This window comes from Adiantum capillus-veneris, chromosome 18 (genome assembly GCF_014529385.1).
Source record: "Adiantum capillus-veneris isolate H3 chromosome 18, ASM1452938v2, whole genome shotgun sequence".
Taxonomy (NCBI): Eukaryota; Viridiplantae; Streptophyta; class Polypodiopsida; order Polypodiales; family Pteridaceae; genus Adiantum; species Adiantum capillus-veneris.
Genome location: NC_140948.1, coordinates 118903124 through 118918911, shown reverse-complemented (window position 1 = coordinate 118918911; position 15788 = coordinate 118903124). Strand labels below are relative to the sequence as shown.

Sequence of the window (15788 nt, the reverse complement as noted above, 5' to 3'; positions counted from 1 at the left end):
ACGCAGTGGGTGAGAAGTTTATTGATGGGGGTGACTGGGGAGGTGTAGAACTCGTTGAGAGAGAAGGTAGCGGTAATGGGGCTGGTGGACTTTTGCTTGGCACAAAGGGTTAACGCTTCTTGTGGTAGTACTTCAAAAGACTTAGTAGTGGCCTTTGTCGCTCTTTTGACTGCCTTGCATGTGTCATGCAGTCACCAAAAACCCACCCAAGCTTTGAGCACTTAACACGAGGCCTTTACTTCGCACGGGTCCAGACTCCACTAGACCAGGGCGAGTGACTAGACCTCTTGGCTAGACCTGGACGAGAGAGGACTAGACCCAGCCTAGAGACTACTAGACTAGGATGAGAGACTAGACTAGCTGGTCTAGTATTGAGCTGTACAGACCAAGCTGGACTACTCTAGTCCAGACCAACACAGGCGAGAGCTTAGACGAGCTAGCTCCTAGACCTGTGCTACAGTGGAGTGAAACTTCAGTTGAGGTCCCACCGGGCGTGCCAAAAATGAGAGCACCTGTAGCGGAGATAATGTGTCGTGCCCTTTGTAGTGGATGCTCCTCATTGCAATGTGTGTGATATCTCACTCCACAGAATGGAAACACAACACAGAAGACAAAGAACAACAGAGCAAGAACAGTGTGACTCAGCAGATCATGAACGACGCGAACGTCGAAAAACTCAAAGAAATCGATACAGACTCTGGCATGGCAGCGCACTCAGCTCCAACCCAGATCTCATAGGTACAGTGGGGTTGTCGAGGCTCAACTGTGCAGGGATGGTGCAGACGTGTTGTGTACAACTCTGATAAGAGACTCTAGATGACTGACCACACAAAAAGTAGATCACCTATATACCCAAACAGCTACGGATATATACAACATAAAGACCCACCAACGGCTCACCAATATCTAATCCAGCTAAGCCTATCTCTGAACTGTGGTGGTGGTGCGCTCTCTATCACAGGGAGTGAGATATAAGATGACGATCCTTGGATACAAGAACATGTTCCAAGATACAAAGGTCCCAAATGTGCCAGACATGAAAGAAACTTGCCCCACAAAAAAAAGGGCTGTACAAGTCAGCCCACACGTGCGCTTTTCCCAGCGGTCTCTATTTTCTAGCTGTGCAGATTCTTTATGGCATAGCCAGCTGTTCAGCAGCGTCATCAGGTACCACATCATTGCCATATCATCATGTGATCACATGAGACTGCCTTGAATTGTTCATAAGCTAGGGAAATAGCAATTGGCTGGGGATAAGAGGGTAGTCAGCTCGCAATAAATAAGGTGAAGACTCACACGCCCCAACCCAAGAGATAACACCTGAATTACAGCAAACTACATGAATGATCTACAACCTAAGGGCGCAAAAGGGCTGAAGATGCAACTAGGGGTCAGATTTTAAAGAAATCCCTGTAATCAAAATTATACGTAGCCATGCAATGGTGTAGTTTTCTCTTAAAAAGAAGTGTCATCAACTTAAACCATTAAAAGAGACAACTGTCTAAAAGGTTTATGTTCTTGGTCTTTAAATACAAAGGGCTCTTACCTAGACGATCAAGTGCTGATGGTGGCATGATAACTGTGCCATGAAAATGAAATAAGCATAAGCGCTCAGAAAATGGACAGTTTTCCTGTATAGAGATATCTGCAGCAGAACGTACCTTTATCACCATTCTCTAGCTGGGGCTGCAAAAAGGAAGAGAACTATAAGCCTTTATTTTAATCACATATTATACAAAATTGTGATATGAAAAAATGCTGACCTTATCAATAAAAGACATTGGATAGCAGCGATAATTTTGCTCAAACGGGCCTGTTGGGTAACCCACTCCATACCCTCCATAAAACTGAACAATGTTCACGTCAAAATTAATTCTTGAAGGCATTGTGCCATAAAAATAGGCATACAAGTAAATGTTTCTTGTCTTTACGTGTATAGATACGTTTATTTACATTACGAACCATCTGGCCAACACGTAGAGAAATTTAATTCCTGGTCATCTAAATTCTCTCTAGAACTCCAAACGCATGATTGACAAAATAAGAATCATAGCAATCTATTCTAGGAAAGACCTCTAGAGCATTGCAAAACAAGATCGAGAGGTTAGAACAGATGAGTAAGGATGTGTCAAAACACATACAATATGCATCCTCTTCTGCTGCTTCTTCCCAAAGAGCTCAAAAATCTGCTTGATGCACAAAGGATCGAAGAAAGAGTGGATATGGAGGAGGATAAGATGGCCTGCATGGCCAAATTTTTCCTCTACTCGAGGAACATCATTAATGATGATTGGCTGGGACAGACTCTTCTAGTATGAATAATGAATTCGTGTAGATTACGCTCGGATGGAAAACATTCTTCTACCAGGGACTTAAATTTCTGAAATAAGCATTCGTCGCATCAAATGCCGAACAGTAATACATGTAAGAGAGGAGAGTCGATGTAGAAGAGCGAGAGAGGACGAGTCAAGTCAAAATCCACAAAAAAAAAGGGAAGAGAGATTATACCTACCCTCTGCACTCAATAGGCAATGGGAGACATTCCCACAGAATTTGCATTTCAAATCTCATCAAACCACTGTAATAACTGCAACTACACTTGAAAGAGGCCGAACACAGCCGAGGATATGAAACTTAGAGCTACAGTACTCCGGAGAGATTACAGGCTTAAGCTGCCACTGTCAACACCCTCATAAAAAATTTCTAATTCCACAGCAGTCCGATTCACATTTCAATGTAACAGGGAAGGACAGGTCGATGCAGTTTTTCCAGCTATAGATTGAATGAATTTGATTAGAAGCAAAAGCACGTTTGTGCTCTGCCTTCTTGGGTGTGCCTCTTTGTGTGATCAAACTAATTCCATCAAATAGTAAGCTTGGGGCCCATACAAGTCAAAGCAATTGTTTCCAGCTCTTAGATTCGATGAATTTGAGTGGAAGCAGTGGCACATGTGCCAGAGTTACCCGGAACGCGGAACGGGAACGGAGACGGGCATCCCTGCGGAATGGGGGAACAGCAAGGGGTCCGCAACGGGAACGGCATAAAAAACACGATTTTAGAATCCTTTGACTCTAATACCCACAAAAAACACGATTTGAAGACCATTCAACCTTATTATGACTTGATTGTGATGTGCGGCACCACGGTCATAGTACATACACAACAGACACAATGCCCATAGACAATAACACATGCAATTACATATTAGAGCTCTCAAATAATTGCAAGAGTAGAAGTTAAGAGATAAGACTTGAAAGTTGAGCCATAACATTGAGCAAAAAATATACTTTTCGCTTAATTTTGGCTAACAAGGCCCGTCAAGGCGCTACAAAAAAACAAAAGGTGACACACACCGTAATGTGACTACAAGGGGGGGAAACCACAATACCAAAAGACCAAAGGTGACAAATACCATAAAGATGCTACAAAGGGGGCAAGCCGGAATACAAAAAGGTATGGATAATGGAAGTTTTAAAGTCTCAAGACTCACGACTCAAGAGCCACTAGCCTGAGAGGCCTCCCAATTAGTAATAGCCGGCTGTATGTCATGCACATCCTCTCATTTCTCATCATCATGCTCTAGGCCCGACCGGCTCGACCTCGGCCATGGAGGAAGAACCTGGTGTCAGTGCCTCTGTATCTCCACCTGCCTGAGGAGCCTCTTGATCCATCTCCCGCTATGTAAAAGGATATGTCAGTTTACTTGTACTCTTGCAAAGCATTTTCAAATTTGCGCTGACAAAGACAAGATCATTTGCCTTCTCTACTCCAAACCAATTCCTCTGCTTGGAAGCAATGTGGCTTGAGGTACTCACAATTTGCTACAAGCATGAGGTACTAACTGATTGGCTGAGAATATGGATCGCCAATCTTTGAAGCTCAGGGCCATCATAGTTATAGTCCTTCCACCATAACATTGAACCTATCTTCTTGCGATCAATCTGAGAATTTGGACTGCCAAATGACCCCCACATCTCTTTGTATTGTCTCAACTGATCTCTGACAATGTGTAGCCCATCTCTGTCTAGAACCATCTTGTTTAAGATCTCTGTAAATTGGTTCATGACTTCTTTATCTATCTCTTGCCTTGCACCTTGGAACTCTGGATCCACCATGTATGATGCCCCTGTAAAGGAGAGGCATATGAATTCCACCTCGAGCTGCAAAGCACATGGAGCTCATATCACCGACTCAAGCTGTGCAAGCTACTCAATCCTTGAAGCTTGTTGCATTCGTGAAGGAAAGGGGCGAGGGATAGCAATTTATAAGGGCTGCCAAAAAACAAAACCCCCCAGAATCTGCCCGTTTGTGACCGTTTTTTATCATTGGAGGTTGCCAGAACTTGCCTGTTTGTGACTGTTTGCTGCCTCTCCAGCCATTCCACCCCATTCTCGCCCGTTTTCCCCCCTACTGTTCCGTTATCATTCCGTTATCCGGAACGGCCTGCCGTTTCGGGACGTTCCCGGCATCCGGCGTTCCAGGCCATAGGGAACGCGTTCCCTTGTAACTCTGACATGTGCTCTAGTTTCTTGGATGTGTCTATTTGTGTGGTCAACGTAATTTGACCAAATAGTGAGCTTAGAGCCTCTTTTATAGGCCTTGGCTATCTGGGTAGTGATCAAGTCTACACAAATCTGAAGCTCTGTCCACCTCAGGTAATGTAGTGAAAACCTCGAAGACCAATGCTGGGTATCTAATTGATATAAAGCATCCTTTGTAGAAACCTCCTATAGTAGCTCACAAATTCCAAGGGACTGTGAAACCCCTAGGCCGCGCCTCCAAGATCATCCGCATCCACTCTAACACTTCCTGATGATGTACCCAAGGATGCAGATCTACGGGACAACCAAACTGTAAGAGATGCAAAAGGGACCCACTCGCTGTCCACCTTAAAATCAACTTCCCAAAGGCCTCTCTAAACTGACTCTCAAACAAATCTGCAAGCTATCTAATATTCATAAAGTAATTGGTTTCAACCATTGTCTGCTCCAGTAAATATAATAAATAGCCTTCTGCGTCCAAAATGAGTGATCATGTGAAACTTGCACTCTAAATCTGATCATGGGAGCTCTCTCTGAACTGAGGAGAATGTGACGTGTTCCTAACAATTGTAAAAAAGAAACATGTCAACGGATACATCGCGCGCTCGCTGCTGCTGCTAGCACCCCCACCCCCTGTCGCCATCTCTGCCCTCCCCCCCCCCCCCCCCCCCCCCCTCCCCCCTTCGCTGCCCTCCTCCCCACCACTACCCTCACGCTGCCCCCCTGCCTGCCCTCTCGCGCGCGGCATCCCAGACCGCCCCCGGCCACTCTCTTCGCTCTCCCCCTTTTTTTCCCGAAGGCTCCCTTCAACTCGCTCTGGCAGTGCTGATTTTTTGGACAGTGCTCGGCAGGATTTGTTGCAGAGAATTTCCTCCATCCGCTTCTCCGCCACAGCACTAGACACAGATGGAGGCTCCAGCTCCGCCACAGAGGGACTCATCCGAAGCCCCCTCGCCCGACCCCGCTGAGCCCACCATTCGACTTGCTCTTTCACCGACAGAGCAAGCGAGCCTAGCCGCAGAGGTAGAGCGCTTGCAAGCGACTTCTGTCATCTGCAAGATTCTCGGCACCCGACCCAGCAGAGGAGAGCTGCGTGACCTTTTCCAGGCCCGCCTTCTCGCAGAGGTGGGCAAGATCTTGGACGTACAGATACTCGGACAAGGTTACTACCAGATCGAGTTTGAGACCTCCGAGATGGCGTCCAAGGTCATCGCCATGAGTCCATTGACCATCCGAGCAGCTCGAGCCCACTTTCGACACTGGAGACATGGTTTTGACCCTGCTTCGGATGTTCTGGTAGAGGAGGTAGACATCCCATCTCCGTCTGCTTTCCTGGTTTGCGGAGGGAGTACCTACCACTTTTGTCCAAGATAGGCTCAACCATTGGGACTGTCCTGGAGACACCTCGCACGGCAGCCTCAGTAGCTGCCAAGGCGGTTGGCATTCCCTCAGTTCGCGTTCTGGTTAGGGACACTCACACGCTCCCAAAGGTCATTCTTCTGCCTCGGGTGAGTGGGGGTTACTTTAGACAAAGCGTGGAGTATTCGGCCTCCCGAACCAGTGCTTCATTTGTCGACAGATGGGCCATCTTGCGAAGGCATGTCCACGGAGGAGGCCTCGACCTACACCACAGACTAGGCCCCAGCCTGCAAGGGCTGGCCAGCAGCCACAGACAGAGACACACCGCACACATGCAGAGCCACCCTCTGAGCCGGGGCTCCAGCGGAGGAGGAATGGCAGCAGGTCCGTGGTCGACGACGGCAGGAGCCACAGCGACAGCCTGGCACTCAGAGTGGTCCTCAGGCGTCTGCCCAGCAACAGTGGGTTCCCACAGGGAACCGTTTCGGTCCTCTTGAGCAGGATGAGGTCCTTGCTCCAACCCCCACCTCAGCTTCACCCTCGACAGCCCCTCCCCCCCCCCCCCCCACAGAGTTCCCCCCCTCCTCATCATCCTCACCACCGCCTCTTGCTCCCGCCGCCTCTTCCCCCCGTCCCTCTACCTCTGCCGCTCCCCCCCTCTCCACCTCTTCCCCCTGCTCCTATTCCCCCCCCCTCCCGCTCCAGTTCCACAGTCGACCCTGGGGGCAGGGCCATCTCCGGCTCCTAGGAGATCTCTAGGCAGCGCCTTTGCCACGAGTCGCTTGGCGAGAGAGGGCCACCTTTCTTGCGAGAGAGGGCCAGCCTGCTTCAGGGTCCATGTTCTGTACCTTGCAGCTAGGGGGACAGAGGCCTTGGACTCGGCGGTTGGCTTCTCTTTTCCCCTTTGCGGCAGGGACCAGACTGAGTGGACTCTCGATTCAGTGTTGGGATGGTTGCACACACAGGTCCTAAAGTTCTCTCACCACATGGGAGAACTAGGAGTTACAGACATGCTTCAGACTTTGTGGCCATTGGCCAAGTTTGCGGTGACACTTCCAAATACAGCACGATGTAGACACATTGTGGTTTACTTCTTTGCCGATACACAGTGCTTGCCATGCTATGTACACATTCATGAGGACTCCTGAATAGAGGAGGTTGCTTTACGTACGGCTCGCTTTGCTTGGGCTTGGGCCAGGCACTCGTTGCAGTCAGGCCTATCTAGAGGACGCTCGGATGCGGATTACTCTCCATCCAAGCCAGCTTCGAAGATAGCCCGTTTAGCTGCTGTGGCAGCATCTGTTCTCTCTCGCTCCCCATGAGGATCGTCTCATGGAACGTGCAGGGACTTCGTGGGCTCCAGTTTCAGCGTCAACGGGGCCGACTGCGTCAAGAGCTTCAGCGCTGCCTTGTGGGAGGAGAGATTGATCTCCTTATGCTACAGGAGCACCATCTGTGTGAGAGCCGCATTAGACGTTCTGGTCAGCTCTTGCGTGGACGTTATGATACTTTTTGGTCAGCTGCTTTTGGACCTGGAGGCATCCAAGGTGGGGTATGTATGACTATTGCGGATTCTTTACAGCAGGCCATTGTGGGCAGAGGGAATATTGTGCCAGGCAGGGCTTAGTGGATCACTATGCAGGTTCAGGGTTGCCTTGTGGGCTTCCTGAACATCTATGCGCCCAATGTGGCGAGTGCACGCGCAGAGTTTTGGTCACAGATAGTTGAGTCTCTGCCACAGGCAGACCACTGGTGCATAGGGGGGGACTTCAACATGTTGGAGGACCCTGCTGACAGGATTGGTGGTAGCCATGCTCCTGTGAATGGAGTTGAGCTGGCAGCTTGGGAGAGGTTTTGTATGACTCTGAGGGTCTCGGATGCGTGGCAGCACTAGTTTTGTGAGGCCCCCAAACAGCCTAGCCTTCTCTCGTTCGGACCATAGAGTGGGGAGTGAATCTATCGCAGATAGATCGCTTCTACACTAGTGACCATTTCAGTGACTTGGGTGGGACAGTTGGCATTCTGGCAGGGACTTCCTTCTCGGCCCATGCACCAGTGATCCTCACAGTGGCAAACAGGCAGAGGAGGGGGAGCACGATGCTTCGCATCCCAGAGAGGGTCTTGCTGGACTTTGCACTCAGAGAGAGAGTTGAGGCTCTCTGGACAGAGAGCTTGGACATGCAGGATTCTCCTGCTGACAGAGTGGACTCAGGACTAGCTCAGATTAGTCGTTTCTTTCTCCAGGAGGCTTTGGCTCGCTTGGATGCAACGAGAGAGGAGGAGCAGCGTCTCCGACGGGGCATTGCTTCGTTGCAGAGGATGCAGGAGCAACATCCAGACAGTCCTTGGTTGGAGGAGCAGCTACAACAGGCTCGCCAGGAGCTTGTTAGCACAGAGGAGCAGCGACATGAGTTTGCCTTCCATCGATAGGCATCTCAGTGGACACAGGTGGGGATTGACTCCCAGTTTTATCTTGGAGTACTCGGACTTGCTTGGCCCAGATCTCTGTAGTGCTTTTCAGTACATCTTGCACAGAGGAGTGATGCCTGACAGCATGAGTGAGGGTCTGATTTACCTCATTCCCAAGGAGGGTGGCTCCTTGGATGAGATTCGAGAGTGGCGCCCCATGACCATCCTCAACTTAGCCTACAAAATTCTTGCCAAGGCTCTGAGTTTGAGGATCCAGCCACTTCTAGAGAGCCTTATACATGGGACTCAGACAGGTTTTGTCAAGGAGCGCAGTATCCTTGACAACATCTTTACTTTTTGGGAGGCTTCTGCCCTAGCGCAGCTTCGTGGTGAGGACCTGGTGATTCTTCTTCTCGATTTTGAGAAGGCATACGACAGAGTTGACTGGGACTTTCTAGAGGGCACTCTACGTAGGATGGGCTTCTCAAATGCTTGGATCAGAGGGGTGTCAGCTTTGTACAGATAGGCACACAGTCGGGTTCTTTTGGCAGGAGGTAGAGGTGATCGGTTCATGCTCACACGTTCGGTCAGACAGGGCTGTCCTCTTGCCCCCTTCCTCTTTCTGTTCTATGTTGAGGCAATGAGCAGGTTTTTGGTGTCGCAGCAGGTTGGTCTACAAGGCTTAGCACTCCCTATTCGGGGAGATGAGCTACTGGACGCTAAGTTTGCTGACGACTCAGCCTTGTACTTAGATGGCCAGGAGGCCAACCTTCACAGGTGTGAGCAGGCTCTTGAGACCTTTTGTTGTGCATCTAGCGCACTGATCAACTGGAGAAAGACTGTGGCTTTCTCGGTTGGTAGTGCTCCTGTGCTCAACTGGACGCCAGGTGAGGGTTTCAGGTGGATTCCCCCAGGGACTGTAGTTCGGTACTTGGGCTGTCAGGTTGGTTTGGACTTGTCTCCCGAGCAGCAGATTGCTCCCCTCTTCCTGTCCATCAGGAGGAAGTTGTTACATTGGAGCTCCGCGCGACTGTCTTTGGCTGGCGTAGTTGTAGTGGCCAACCAGGTGCTGTTGGCTACTATGTGGTACATCACTTCTTGCTGGATCTTCTCGAGTTCTTGTATCAGCCAGGTAGAGCGGCTGACCAGGAATTTCCTTTGGTCAGGGCAAGACACTTTGACTGCCCGAGCCAAAGTGGCTTGGCAGGTCATCACTCTTCCTTGTTCACAGGGAGAGCTTGGGATCATTGACCCAGCACAGCAGAGCATAGCCCTTCTTGGGAATTTCATCGTCCGAGGTCTTCTTCCAGGTGAGGAGCCCTGGAAGGAGCTCTTCTTACAACGACTTCGTACTAGGGTGCCTCAGGCAGGAGGCCCCTGGCAACCTTTGACCGGATGGACGTTCACAGAGATGTGTAGAGTTGGTTTGAGCAGGAGACTGGAGGATCGCTTTGCTGGGGGGTTGCTTTGATCTTGGGAGCACTTGCGGCGAGGCCTGGAGCAGCGCCAACCTACTTGCACAGAGGAGCGCCTGCGACAGCCACTTGTTTGGAACCCCATGGTTAGCACTCAGAGAGGGCACTTGGTTGGTAGTCGGCCTCGTGTTTGTTGGAGTTCCATGGCACCGGGTCCAGCACGCTCTTTAGGTGACTGGTTACAGTTTTCAGGCTTATCAGAGGAGCTACAGGGCTTTCAGCTACAGGGCATGAGAGGGGTGCAGAGCATGTGTCAGGACATTTTAGAGGCAGTACCAGCTGAGCGGCTCACGCCTCTCGAGTCAGCAGCGCTCAGATGGATGGGAGCATTCACGCGACTGGAGGTTCTCATCTCTGTTCGGGCTTGCTCAGAGACTGTTCCCTCCCTGTTCTTCGAGCTACAGGGAGAGGGACGCTTACAGCGAGTTGCAGTAGAGGCCCAGCAAGTGGCAGAGTGCTGCTTTCAGAGGATCCGAGTGGTGGGCATCTGTGGGAGGACTTGTGTCATCAATCCTGACCCAGCAGCTCTTGAGACCGGACATTGGAGGCTGTGGGCCTAGGAGTGTTGTCCACTGGCACGAGTGGCTCTGGAGGGACCCTTTCTCTTCTGCAGACCACCCAGGTGTCCCCTTCTTTCAGTACATTGTTCGACTGGGACGTCACATATTGGCAGCACAGAGAGAGGCTTGCCCCGCTCCAGCACCTCATTGGCAGGAGGAGGGTCTCACAGCTGAGTTTTTGGCAGCTTTTTGGGAGAGGTTGTGGGACTCCAGACAGCCGAAGCGAGGCACTTTGTTTCAGTGGCTGGTCGCACACAGAGCTACAACAGTTGGGAGTTGGCTCGTGCATAGTGGTCTCTCAGCCGCATGTACAGCTTGTGGCCACCTTGTAGAGAGTCAGCGTCATTGTCTTTGGGACTGCCCTTTGGCACAGCAGGTGTGGCTTCGTGTTCTTCGGCTGATGTCTGCTCTTTCCACGGCTCGGCAGTACACTTGGGGGGCAGCGGCTTGGTCCACTCTCACGGGCCCGGCACTTCAATTTGAGCTATCTTCCACCAGCAGGATGATAGTGATGCAATGGGGCGGCCTACACTCCAGCCTGCCACAGAGCTTACTCCACAAGAGTGGTGCAGTGAGAGTGAGGAGTGCTGGGAGCTCATCAGTGGCCTCACACTATGGTTCATCTGGCGGGCCCGCTGTTTCTGCATCTTTGAGGCTCGCCCTGTATCACCAACAGAGATTGTTCGCGATCTTTGGCTAGAGCTGATCCACACTCTTAGAGGACAGCTAGAGAGACTCCACGGCAGCTCCGACCGCATGCGGGAGCGTAGAGAGGCCTTCCTTCGACTCTGGCGTCCTGGGCCTTTTTTCACCATGGTCCAGAGTGTACTCAGATGGCACTACGGTCCATCTGTGTGGCTTTTCCCTCCTCCCATTTCTTGATTTAGCCCCATTGTACATATGTTGTTTTTTCATTGGGAGAGTCTCTCCTTCATGGTTGTTGTAGTCCTCTCTCGAAGAGGCGGTTGTAGCCCTATGGGCAGTTTCATTAACTAATAGAAGGATCTTTTTCTCGGAGAAAAAAAAACATGTCGACACAGTGGGCCATCCCTCAAGGAAATGTCTGGAGATCTCCATGGACCCACCACAAAGAACTACGCAGGCAAGATCTCAGAAACCACGACATCTGTTGGAGATGCAAAGCCTGCTGAATAATCAAAATCCTCAGCAGACTGCGAGGACTCACTCTCATGCTCCCCTAGACAGCCTCTACTATGAGGGGTGCCTGCGACTGTATCTCCAAAAGATCCTAGTGTGTCACCGACTGTTGATCCTCCTTTATCAAGTTGTCCTAGAGCCTCTTCTCGATCCTGATCGGGTAGCCTCTCCTCCGGAGGTCTCTCTGGGGGCTGCTCTGCCTCTGCCAACCTCTATCTCACTACTCGTCTATAGACAAGCAAAGGTTGTGCATGTATCTGTTTGCCTACATGTCTTTGTCTCTGTGTCTACACAACTCCCGTATCTCTTGTTGGCTCTGCGCAAGGCCCTGTCGCCATGCAGACTCTATTGGGACTGTTGTGTCTGTGAGGGTTGTCTTCTCCTTCGACCAGTCTATCTCTATTTTCACCCTCTCGGGCAATCCCTCACCAAGTGTCCCATCTCATGACATCTAAGACACTAGTTCGGTCTACCCTTAACTACAATCCTCTACGAATGTAGCACCCCTTTCCACTCAAAGGTGATGGTATCCTTTATAGATGGCACACATGTCTGGATCTACGCTGAATGCATGAATGGTATGCCAAAGATAGAACCCATCTGTTCAACATGTCTCGCAACCAAAACTGTGCAGGTAGCTATGGAAAGGATATTTTTACTGGATACTTCAAGACCTGACACCTGTCCTCGAAGTTAGCTAATGTAAAATCCTCGTACCATGGATGTAGAAAAACCAATCTTTCTCCAAAGCCGAGAGGAGTGCGGCTGATGACCCTAGAGGCAAGCTCCTAAGATGAGAAAACAGCAATGAACGTACCTCTGCCGAGCGAGATGATTTCCTCCACTTTGCCTTCATCCAAACCAACTAGAGTGAATGAGAGCCACTCTCGAACGTTGACACGAACAAAGGAACATCCAACCAAGCGGCCGACAGCCCCTCTAAGAACAACTTCAATACGATCGCCAAAATTTTTTTGAAGATCCTCGGAGATGATGAGAGACGGCGCCATAATATTCGAGAGAGGGAGCTGGTCTCAATACTCAAAATGATTAAATATTCTCCAAAACCAAAAGCCTCACCACCTCAAACTTTGTGCGTGTACGAGTGTGTGTGTGTGTGTGTGTGTGTGTGTGTGTGTGTGTGTGTGTGTGTGTGTGTGTGTGTGTGTGTGTGTGTGTGTGTGTGTGTGTGTGCGCGTGCGTGTACGAGTGTGTGTGTGTGTGTCTGTGGACTTCTCAATCACTTGCAGGCCTTGTTGCCCCTGAGACAAGCATGCAAAATACTGTGGTTGAGTCGCAAGCTGCTGATGTTGATGTGCTTATGGGCACGTCAACCTACTCCCTTCCTTACTTTGCCTCTGTACATATCTCTTGAATGCATAGTTGTGTTAAATGCATTTCATATAATGTGCGTGGGTTATGTAACCCTTACAAATGGAGATTAAGCTGGCACTATGTACATACATGTCAGGCAGACATTGTGGTTTTGCAAGAGCATAATCAGCATGAATATGTTGGGCAATGCTCGTATTTTGCAGGATATTGATAGCATATGCTGGTTTGTCGGGTTTTTCGGGTGTTTTGATTATGGTTAGGTATGAGTTGCAACCAGTGCAACCAGTTCTGGCGTATAATGATCCAGAGGGTCGTTGGATGGTGTGGAAATGCATGATTAATGGCCAGATTTATGAATTTGGTGGTGTCTATGCGTATACGGCCTCGGGACAAAGAGCTGCTTTGTGGCGTGAGATATCTTCTTATCCATATGGGGCTTTCCAATGCCCTGCTTTGTGGTGATTTTAACAATACACCACTTTATCGGATAACACCATGATGAGCATAGAATTGCAGGCTTGGTCAGATCTTGTTGCATGCACACAGATGTTGGACTTGTGGACCCTATTGCATCCCAATGTTTCAAGTACACATTTCAACATAGTGCTTTTTCTACATATCGTGCAAGATTAGATAGGTGGTACGTTCTCGGCATGCAACAATTTGATGAGTTTGTATGCGAAATGCGCATAGACCATTCTTTGCTTTTATCTGATCATATTCCCGTTGTGATGCTGTTGCACTATGGGCAACTACACTCTGATCAACCTCTTTCTAAGAAACGCTTGTTGCACATCAACAATGCTCATCTTTCACATGAAGCGTTCCGCGAGATTATTTATGATTTTATTCCCCCTTTAGTTGCACAAATGTATCTTGATACTGATGTTGCTTGGGTGCGCTTTGTTGTACGCCTGCAGAGTGTAATCGAGGACTATGGCAAGCAGTACATGTTTCAATTACGTGGCGATGTTGAGGACGCCAAACATATGTATCAACAACTCCAACTCTTGGCTGACACACATTTGTTACGGAAGGCTCTCCCTTCCGTAAGTAAAAGGAACCCTTGAGCACAGTTCGGAGCACTCATCTTGAGCAAAGTTCAATATTCACTTCCGCTGCACCTTATATCATTGCCTCTTGGGATGACCCCTTTGAGGTATGGACGGATGCGAGCAATGTCGCCATTGGCACTGTGCTTCAGCAGCATGGTCGTCCTGTAGCTTTCCTTAGCCGGAAGCTCAATAGTGCAGAAAAGAACTATTCAATTTATGATAAAGAACTTTTGTCTATCATCCACTCTCTTAAACATTGGAAGCATTTTCTTTATGGTAGAGAGTTCACAATTCGCGCAGATCACCAAGCCCTCAGTGGCTCCAATCTATGCCAAGTGCACATTGGTGTCACGTGACACATCCAACCGTCCGTGGACAAGCTACAGCATGACAAGGGTTCGGTTCAATCCAGTCAGTCTAACTTAGGAAGTGTTCTCGCACTTTTGTGAGTCTGTTCGCAGACCGTGCATGCCCAGGCACTTAGAGTAGATGCATATCTACTGGTTGCACACAACATGATCATCAAAATTACCATTAGAATCCATAAGAATCCATCAAGGGCATTTTCCAACGCGCAGAACCGATATTCCCCTATTTTTGACATTTTTCACTTATTAATTTTAAGTGACTTTTGTTGGGAACTAGGTAGGGCAATTTTGCTAATGAAATATATAAGCAACCTAACACTAGCACAATCTGGCAGAGAAGGAGGAAGTGCACCAGGCAATGCAATTGCAACAGGCATCTCTCTCCCCATCTCAAGCAAGAACCACCCCCCCTTCAGCCTGGCGTTTTCAGCAAAGAAACTCCAGCGTTTTCAGTCCCTTCAGCCTGGCATTTTCAGCATCTACTCCCCTCGCCAATAGTTATCGCATTAGCACCTGCAAGACTCAACGATTCAGCGTTTCAAAGGCCTGCAGACATCAGCGTTTTTCAGCCTAAGAAGACCAGCAAGTCAGCGTTTTACAAAGCAACAAATCAACGTTTTCTTCAGCAGTAAAACAATAGCAAGACCAGCGTTTTTCAGCAAAGAAATCATCTTCGCCGTTCTCATTGTCGTCGTCGATTCCGTCCTAGACATACCTTGCATCAGTATCTTGTACCAGACTTGTGCAATCAATAGCATAGACTTCTCTCCCCATCGAGAGGAGGGCCTTCAGAGGAGGGTTTGACAACTTGTTTGGTGTCGTATTCTTCTCTCTCTATCTCTCAGTCTCGGCACCTTCATTCACAGTGTTCATCACTTTGTTTGTGTCCATTGCACTCTCTCACTAAAGGAACGGAAGACTCTCCCTTTCGTAAGTAAAAGGAACCTTGAGCACAGTTCGGAGCACTCATCTTGAGCAAAGCTCAACATTGACTTCTGTTGCACCTTACAACTGTGCTGTTGTTGAGCACTTTGCTGCTGCTGACTCTGGGCGGAGTCCTGCTGCTGTCCAAAACTCTATTGTGGTTGTAAGGGTGGTCTCCTCCTCTCGCCAATTTGTCTCTGTTGTCGCCCTCTAGGGCAATCCCTTACCAAGTGCCGCATCTCATGGCATCTAAGGCACTGGTTTGGTCTACTCGTAACCACAATCCTCTGCGAGTGCAACACCCCTTTCCATTCAAAAGTGATGGAATCTGAAAAAACTGTGAAAGGGATAGTAGCCACCTTTATAGATGGCAGAGATGTGTGGATCTAGACAAAGCGTATGAATCGTATACCAAAGATAGAACCCATCTTTCTCAACATGTCTGACAACCAAAACTATGTTAGCAACTCTAGAAAAGCTATTTTTACAGGATACTTCAGAACCTGACATCTGTCCTCAAAAGCAGCCAATGAAAAATCCTCGTACCACAAATGCAGAAAGACCAATCCGTCCTCGAAGGCAAAAGGAGTACGGCTAATGACCC

General features: G+C 49.1%; 1 protein-coding gene across 6 annotated transcripts in view; it reads right to left on the bottom strand.

Moving 5' to 3' along the window:
* Positions 1 to 15788, bottom strand: part of LOC147436289 (ubiquitin fusion degradation protein 1 B-like) — an 80209-nt gene that overhangs the window by 25810 nt on the left and 38611 nt on the right. For 5 of the 6 annotated variants that reach the window (XM_086489219.1, XM_086489220.1, XM_086489218.1 and 2 more), the window contains exons 3-5: positions 1764 to 1847; positions 1662 to 1686; positions 1547 to 1579 (exon numbers count right to left, since the gene is read on the bottom strand). In XM_086489219.1, coding sequence (XP_086345345.1) covers positions 1547 to 1579; positions 1662 to 1686; positions 1764 to 1847 — 142 coding nt within the window. Of the gene's footprint in view, positions 1 to 1546; positions 1580 to 1661; positions 1687 to 1763; positions 1848 to 15788 lie in introns of those variants that run through there. The other variant, XM_086489224.1, reaches the window with a different exon arrangement.